General features: G+C 31.0%; 1 protein-coding gene across 1 annotated transcript; it reads right to left on the reverse strand.

Annotated features, from left to right (window-relative positions):
• Window positions 1-543: 543 nt before the first annotated feature.
• LOC132716110 (uncharacterized) lies at window positions 544-5,496 on the reverse strand. Its single transcript, XM_060699289.1, has 4 exons — window positions 5,412-5,496; window positions 4,479-4,624; window positions 2,352-2,594; window positions 544-1,810 (listed from the first exon to the last, which is right to left on the reverse strand). The coding sequence occupies exons 2-4, from the start codon at window positions 4,591-4,593 to the stop codon at window positions 1,590-1,592; spliced, it is 579 nt and encodes a 192-aa protein (XP_060555272.1). The 5' UTR covers window positions 4,594-4,624; window positions 5,412-5,496; the 3' UTR covers window positions 544-1,589.
• Window positions 5,497-9,736: the final 4,240 nt, after the last annotated feature.

Genomic DNA, 9,736 nt, shown 5'->3' on the forward strand with positions numbered 1-9,736 from the left:
GGTAGTATTTTTGATGTATGCACTAAAAGTATCACATGATTTATTTAAAAGAACAAGAATATCCTTCAATTTAAAGCATATCGCTGAGCGTCAACATTTTTTTCGATTGGATATGTAACCGTTTGCCTCTTTTGATTGTACGTGACGAACAAATTGGAAGAATCCATGATCGACAGTTCTTAACGCCCTTTTAAGACAAATGTCTTGTTTTTCGAATTCAGTCGTGATGAAGATATTTTGTGTTTCTGCATCACTTTAATACATCGAGAAAATTAAAAGCTCTTTCAAATAGACTCAGGGCCGGTTTTATTTATTGAAACTCAATTTCATGTAACAAAGGTTAATCAACAGTTCTATTTTATTTTGCACTAATTGACCATTATTATTTTTAATGGAAAAACAGTTTTACTTTTTTCCCGCATTTTTTTTTTTGGCGTAGCAACAATGTCAGTCAAGACTGAACAAATGTTTATACAACAGTTAGATTGATAAATTTAATCCAATATTAATAAATACATGTCATATATCTAGAATTGTGAATAAGATGATGTTTTACAAAAGTGGAATTTCAGCAAATAGACCAGAATGTTACAAGCTAGATTGATCGAGTATGCTTATAAAAACCCGTGACCAAAAAACAACAATTTTCACGATCAATTCGCATTTTCAAGACTGATTTGGTCTACCCTTATACATTCATGAAATAATGTTGCATTATTACAAAGTTGTGTCAAAATATATTTTCACTTGTTGTTGATGAATTTTATTCTTATATTATAGTATGTTTAACAAAAAGATGTTATCGTTTTAATAATTTCTATATCAGTAACATCGACCTTTTCTCTATGCCCCGTTTTCATTCTAGGTAATACAATTGAAATGTTCAAACTTACAGGTGATCAACTCTGAACAATAAAGACTTTCTGAAGAAATTAGAGCATTTGTATTGTAGCGCATCAATGTATAATTTGGATTTTTCCTCTGCTTTCCTTACTTAACCAATATGTTTGGATGATTATGTTGTTGTATCTTTGAAAAATATGCAAACATAAACAAATCTTAAAACAATCATTTGTATTGATTATATGAAAACAGAATAGATTATATTAAGTTTACGAGATACTTATAAATAATTCACAACATGATCTTAGTTTGATGACGTTGAAAATCAGTTTTGGAACTCTAAAAGAGATAAGAACTCTTATCGTTCGTTTTTGATTTTGTAAGCTTAATTTAAGTCTCTTTTCTAGTTTTCAGAATACTTATGGAATTATATGCATTGTCACGAACTGTTGCAGGTAAGTTTCATCAGAAAGCAACTCACAGACACTATGTTTTAGCAATATAAAAAAAGGCAAACGAAATAACAAAATACTGATTTTTTTTTTTGTTTTAGTACGACCATTTGAAAAACCGTAAAATGTTTTACCAGAAACAACTAAAAATTACATTAAATACGATACTTACAATAATTGATATGTCTTATAATCAAACAAGTCTATGATTTTATGTTTTCTCTCTTCAAATTATAAACTTGATACATAAGTTAATAACGATAATATCGAAATGATAGTAAAAACAGAATATCTTTAATTGTTTCCTGCAAAATCAAATAAAAACTTGTGTAACTTTCTTCTTGCAGTTTCATTCATGTCACATTGATATAGATTTGCGTCCGTATTGTAAGCAATGTCAATGAATTCAATGTCCTTGTACTTTTCCTTGTGGGCAAGTTTAGAAGCTGTGGGTATTCTAGGTAGAGAACTTTCTAAACCAGTGTGGATAAGAAGAACAGCAAATGGTTTCGTCCCTGAAATTAATATAAACCTTTGAATTTATGTTGGCTAAACAGACGTGCAAAATATGAATGTTTATTTTACATAAGACGGCAATCAATTTGATAGATGGAATCTATATTGGATAGTCATGGTAAAAGAATGAAAAAAAAAAAAAAAAAAAAAAAAAAAAAAAAAAAGAAAATGCCGTGGTAGAAACGTAGCAATATTTTAATAACCCACTATATAATTTAAAAGTCATCTATAAATATACATTTAATTTAATATACTGGGTCTAAATCATTACTTCATTTTACATTGAACGGTGAAATATAAAAATATGTAGAATCGGTCTTTTCACAATTTTGTATTATGTTTGTTTTTTTAACTCTGCAAGCTCATCAATAACTTTTAACAACATATTAACAGTAAAACATTTAAACATACCCTGCTAAAGATATTACTTTTGGCTCTTTTATCACGATAACTCATTTCAGAATTGAATTAGAAGTTTCTTTGTGGATATGTCTTGGAATTAAGTATGAATTTCAAAACAAAATAAGACAATACACTTACGAATTCCATGAATTGCAAAGTCTATGTCCGGTTCAAACCTGGAAGATATGGGGCACACAGCAATTAGAGGAACCTCCTTGAGTAATCTTCCAATATCATAGCAAAAATTACAATTGTATGAAAATTCCTTGCATAAAGATGAGATTGCCGAACGAAATTTGTCAGTCGTTGGTGTTTGTACGGGTATAAAAATCTGTACAGTCTTTGAACGCAGCCCTTTCTTGTTGGTCAGTCTTCTAACAACTGAAATAACGAGAAATGCTAATATTGTAAATATTTTTTTTTAATTCCATTTTAAGTTGACCGAATCGATGACTGGAAATAATTATGATGCATTTTTATAAAACTTTTAACCTTATAAGTACTAGCGAGACAATAATCTTTAAACTTCAAACTCATTACAAATTAAAGCACCGAGCTATTAGAAAACCTGTCTCTGTCAGAAAAATGACAAGGACTGGACATGACTATCAATAAACTATCAAATCATGACTTCCGATATTCTGATATGAACCTGACCTTTGGGCTGCTAAAGTATGTTAACTACATGTCAACAAATTTATAAGGAGGATGTTTATGCTTCCTTCTTTAAAAGTCCACACATGCATTGAAAAGCACATTATAAGACAAGCTATTCACAATAATCAAATTTTATACAATATATATTTCAAAATAGTGTAAAATCAGTCCGAACTAAACATCCATGCAATTTCATGAAAAAAAAAAACAATCATGACTTTGGAATACATGTTAGGTTAGACAAGGGCCTGATTCATGCGCGGAACACATCTTCATTATTTCAAACACATTTCTGCATTATACGCTTTAAATCCATCCAAGAAAGGACATACAGACGGACGGATTGAAGGACGGACAGATGAAGGAAATGATACTGCAAACAATATGTGTCATGCCATTTTGGGCATCATAAAACGAAAACCATGATGTTAATGATCACTCATGTTTTCAACCATGGGAATACAATATAATCATTATGGAACGGTTCCACGCTATAAATTGTGATGGTATCCAATGATAAGTAGATACATAAGGCCCTGTCAAATTAAACCGCGCTTTTACTTTGCACGTGTTGTTAACTTAAACAAAGCACCGCGAGATCAACAAAAATATTAATTCTTTTTGATGACATGGGGACTTCACGGCCGTTTACGACTTCCTCTTGCAAAAATAGCGTCCATTCAGAGCTTTGACGGCGTTATAATGCGTTCTTATGGAGTTTAAATTGGCAATTTTCTGCATTCAGACTGCACTACTACAGCGTTATACGCGATTCCACTGCGCTATGACGGCGCTCACACGGCACTATTGCGGCACTCACACTGCGCTGAAGACGTGCTTCGTGCATCAGTTGTTTAATCCATCCCAGACAAATAAAGGTAATAAGACCATGCCAGCTTAAAAATAGTAGTTGGAAAGAGTTAAAGTCTAGTCTGCAATTACAGACAATACCCTCGTCCTGGTTAAAAGGATATTTATTTGCAATCGCGCTTAATATATACTTTTATTTACGATGACCCGCTTGGAGAGCGCATTGTTTCTCGTGACAGCGCCGTAAAGTCGCAGTAAGAGCGCTTAATTAGTAAGATTAAGTTAAAAAACCGCCATAAACACGCAGTATAAGCGCGGTTGAGAAGCCGCACAATCTCCGTACAAGCACCGTTTCTTAAAACAACGTTTAGATGGTGATACTTTAGTTTTTTCAATGCCCTCCTGTTGCAATGTAGGATATGCTACTGGGTTGGGACGACGCCCTTACTGCGATCCAACTGCGCTCTTATCAAAACACCGAGTGACAGCCTTTATTTTAAGCATGCTTGCAGTCTCACTGCGCTCACCTTGGCGTTCTGAATTTTATTTGGACGCCGTGAAAACGTCGCCCAGGTGACAGGGACTTTATAAATGATTCGATTCATAAATATCCATGTAAAAGTGAGTTCAGGCAAACTGTGACACAAGTATCATTATTTATATATCGTTTCTAGAAGACTGCAATTGCAAAAATCAAGAGTTTCATAAAACAGTCATTATCATTATAGCTGTTTATGGAAAAAGAGGAAAGCAAAATTTCATCGGACGCAAACATTGTTAATATGTCCATTTACTTACAATAAATAGCAACTGCGACCACCACAACCATACCAAGTCCCTTCAAATACCAATTGCTGGAACTGATCGACATTTTTGTTTCTTGATTTAATTCAGGTAGATGATTTTCATCCATTACGCAATTTTCATCTTCCGTGTACTATTAACTAAAATTGATATTTAAGTTTGAATATTTTAACATATAATTCGGATCAAAATAAATCGTTTCATTATTGCAAGATATTAATTATCATGCAAATAATGAATAACTTATTTCTAATCAATTCAAACATGGGTTTAATGCAATACAATGTTGAGCCACAATATGAAGGAAAATAAGTAGTAACAGAAAGGATAAAATATAAACTAGAATTAATTTTTTATTGGCAAAACATCATTAGGATGGTCTTTCGAATAATGAATCATAATACCAATCACACAAATTGAATATAAAAACCACTTATTTTGTTTTTGTAAACTTTGTAATAATAAGATCTCCACGACTGAGTGATCAAGGACTACAAATTATTTCTTATTACCATTCACGATGGTTGGATCGACTCGCACCGGGAATTTTAGATTATTTCATGCGAGAAAGCTAACTAACTAGCTAACGGTCCTTCGGGAGTTCTATTTATGTTGTCGCTGACTACTTAAATTTTACACTAAGGGATAACATAGCTTTTTCCCGACTTCGACATATGAACGTTAGAGAGCCAGTGTCATTTACCCGCACCTCCACACACAGATAAAATAGCACATTAAAACCTCTATCTTCGCTAGACAACTTTAAGAAAACACTAATTTAATTTTAATAAACTCTAAAATGCATGTTTATAAAACGATTCTTGTTATAAAAAAGTGATTTATATTAATGATCATATCATCTTTTGTATTTTTTTTCAATTATTTAAACTCATAGGTATTATAGAGTACTAAACGTATCTTACGTACCTGTAAAAACGGATACTTTATCAACCATATATTTTACAATTTAACAAATATAACTGTAAACTTAACGTACTAATATAACGCCAATATAATGAAGTATTGCAATCGCGTTCAAAGGCATTAAGACAATCGTCTGTATAAATATACAATTCTATTTTTGGCAATATTGATCTATATTTAGTAAATTACAATAGACAATCGGTTTGAAAGACGCGTTACGGATTACTAATACATGACATAACGCTGTATGTTTTAATGCAGAATTGACAAAAAAAATCGTTTGATTTACTATTCCGATAAAGTAATGGACTTCCTAGACGGGATCGTAGGCTCGATGGAAGTTCAAACATTATTTTTTAAACGTGCTATTGAACCATGTGTACTTCAATTCTATGTGCACGCAAATCAAAGATTTCACTGTTTACCAAATACCCATGTCACATTACAAAACATTACCGTGACACAAGAAGGGTTCTGCCAATGATTCATGTGTCTAGGGGTAAACAAAATATATGCTGACCAACCGCCCTCTAGAGCGGTTATTTATCAAATAAATCGCACAATTGAGCATTTCAAAATAAAGTTTCCTATTTTTTTTTTTTTTTTTTTTGAATCCCCAGAAATGGAAATTTAAATTCATTCTAGCAGCAAGAAAACATTTTCCTTTTTTTCGTGGTAATAAACATTATTTTATTCAAATGCAATTGATCATATCGATATTCATTATGATCTTCGAAAATGTTTGGAGTGTCATGGAATGTTCGACTTGCATTGTTTTGAAAAATATTTTAATCTTGTTAAAGATGGATAAGGTTACAATGTTATTTGAAAATAATGTAAATGTATATACTTTGCTTTATAATATCTTCAAAAGCTTGTCATTAATCATTATTTGTGACCATAACTTGTTCAACCGATTGGTCTCATATCTAATTTAGATATCGGAGTTGTAACGGAATATCTGTTCAATTGTGTCGTTCTTTATTGTTAAACTTGTTTAAGCAGAAACAATAAGTTGTTTTTCTATGATATATTATCCATATGGGTAACGGATCAGTTGTTACAGATTGAGATAATACCGATTGTATTTGTATGAATAGAAATCCACCGATTGTATAGATGAATGGAATAAGGTTATTAATGTTACCGGAAATTTTGCAATGTATTTGAATGCTATATATTTATAAAAACATGTGTATTCAAATGATGACAAATTTCAAAGTAAACATTCATGTATAAAGTTTTATTTGTATTGCAAGGTCATTACATTTGTTGACGTTTTTTGTTTGTCATTTGTATTTCAAAATTGTTTTAAATTAAATGTTTTCGGTCTTATAATTATGTACACATGTTTTTTGAAACTTGATACGAAATTCTCACTATATTATTTATTTTCATTGCCATTAAGGAACCTTACAATAAATAAAGCAACTATTAAATATAAAGCACCAATGAAAATGAATCTGAAAACACTAGCCCTACCCAAGTTAAAATTGATAACTTGATAATTGTGTCAGTGTGTACTCTGTCTAAGTAGTAAGCTTCATTTTTCATGTAAACCAGACTGAGGTAAGCTTATGTACACTGGGAAGGAGACAATATTGGTCATTAAGCATATAAAAATACTACAGTGCGAAATGATGCATATTTTGCAATAAAATAAAATTAACTTAAGTTGAATATATTGACATAATTGAATAGCGGAAAATTTTCCTACCTATAAATTGTACCCGTCATTTATTAGAATTCAATGATAACAGATTGTCTCAAGATCTCAATAGTTTTTCTGGCGTTTATAATTATACAAATTTGCTAAAGTATTTTGTAATGTGGCTTCATTGAAGGTAGACGGGTACCATGTTAGTTTTTAGGTAAAGGTATATATAGAGTATATAAGTATAGAATGAGAAAAAAAGTTGCGAAATTTAATATAAACTATCATATATTTTATCAAGCGTTTGAATTATTATCAATCAATTAAATGTTGTGTTATATTTTATATTTGTGCCGTAGACTGTTACATTTATGATGTTAAATTATCATAAGTATAATATTTGTTTTATTTACAAATGTTAAAACGTAATAACAAACAGACATGTATATCATTTTATGGGGTATCAAGAAACGTTCCTTTAAAACTGTTGATGCAAACAATTGTTGTCGTGTCAATTATGTCTCTCAAACAACAGTAAGATTGCTTGCATTTTTAACAAAAATTAAAATGTAGGTAATTTGTAAAAGGCTTTTAGGACCTTTCTGCTTACAGACGTAATAACCCACACTAAATGTTGTTAATATTACAGAAGTATATACAACAAACAGTTGAAAAAAATTTCAAATTATGTTGATGAAACAAATAATTATAATGATCCATGTTTTCTCTTGTTTTTACGGTATTATAGTTTTCAATAAGACTATTAGGCATAAATCGTCAGGATTGTCCTTAAATGTGACACCGACTGATTGATTATTGATAATAAGCTATTTATATTATACAAAATTAAAAACTTGTGCATGACAAACTGATTTATACATATAAGGAATACCAACTAGTTTGCTGTTGAGGGGGAATAACTAATACTAATCATATTTGTTAAAAAATAAGCATTATCTCTTTTGATTGGTTTACACATATTTTTATTCAAGGTAATATTTACATGTTAATTATTTACAATTTAAGCAGAAAACAATTGGACCGAGAGCTACAATAGCTCATGGTAGTCCTGTCCTCTATATTGATTATAAATTTGCGCCATCAAATATTTGCCACTTGATTTGAAATTCCTATCAACAGATTGTCTTCAATAAAAAGGAGTCTTTCAATAATATAGAAACATATCATATCATAACTTCTGACATGATAGTATGAACTTGACCGGCGCAATGGTCAGCTAATATTTGCTGATGACATATTACAATCTTATATTAAGCAACATTTTTATGCACAGTCATTTCTATTTATGTGATATAGCTATGCACAAAAGAAGACACTCTTTAGACTAGCGTCAGGGTTGAAATTTATGAAACTTGACCCCTTTGCGCGAAACAACATCATGTGTTACGCATTTATGTCAAATTATTTTAAAATCCATACAGGAAAGGCAGAATTATTGACAAGACACCCGTTATTGACAAGACAGCCATCAATGCATTTAACTGAAAACAGTAATATAATGATTTTTGATTAAATGTATGAACTAGATTTTTAAGGTAAGGACCAGATTTATGCTCGCGCCAGACAGTGCGTTATGTAAAACAGAGTTTTGCATAATAACTTCTAAAACCAGGAATAACATAATTGTGGACCGAACATAAGTGTACTTTTGCAAAGATTCATATAACGCCATCTAATCTACAGGTGTGACATTGACTTTTGTGGTAAGGACTTGTTCTTTGCACTCTGCACGCAGTCATTATGTCCGACACATTCAATTCCAAAAATCTTTTCATCAATAATAGAATTATTGATCACACATGTACGCCAGTGTTCTTTTATTGAAAAAAAATCATAAATTATTTTCGATCTGACCTTGCATTTAGGGTATGAACCGATTCATGCTCGTCGTTATTATGTCCAACACATTTATGCAAGAAAGAAATTCTTAATTCTTGCATCGATCCATCAATGACAGTATTGTTGATCGGACCTGATTATCAGTGCATTGTTTATGTTAATATTCTTTGAAGTCAGCCTGTGATCTTAACATTATGACTCATTGCCACAATGTGCGACACATACATATTTAAAATCAATGTAAAAATGACAAAGCTATGGACTGGAAAATGTTCGGAAGGAAAACGACGGGATGGATGGAATGACGGTCACTACATAAACTATATGCCTCATCATTTTATGTGAAGGGGCATAAAAAATCTTGGTTTGAGTATTTGGCGTCTACCAAATTCTAAGTTACTTAAACTGCAAATTTAGATTAAGTCACGGAAATAAATACATTTTTTTCCTTCAATAGAAAGAACAAGCATGTGTTTTATAATGTTATAATAATAGAACATATTAAATGCTACATACTTGGCTTCCATACAAAATATTTATTAATGTATGCAACAGAAGCAAAAGATTGTTTAGCTTTTAAAGCAGACATTCAACAAGCGACCATCATTGTATTAATTCATTCATTTCCGGTTAAACGGTTGTTAAAATACAAATGATATATTTTACGTTTGATCATGCCCGATCTATTTATTTCCAACTTTTCATTTACAGGAAATACCATTTTAGACCTTAAATACAATACATAATTATAGAGGTTCAAAAATAATTATCAATTTCATTACTTAATTGATATATTTAATGTGATGGTGTTATT

The sequence above is a fragment of the Ruditapes philippinarum genome, unplaced genomic scaffold, assembly GCF_026571515.1.
Source record: "Ruditapes philippinarum isolate M1 unplaced genomic scaffold, ASM2657151v2 ctg4473_1_1_1_1, whole genome shotgun sequence".
Classification (NCBI taxonomy): Eukaryota; Metazoa; Mollusca; class Bivalvia; order Venerida; family Veneridae; genus Ruditapes; species Ruditapes philippinarum.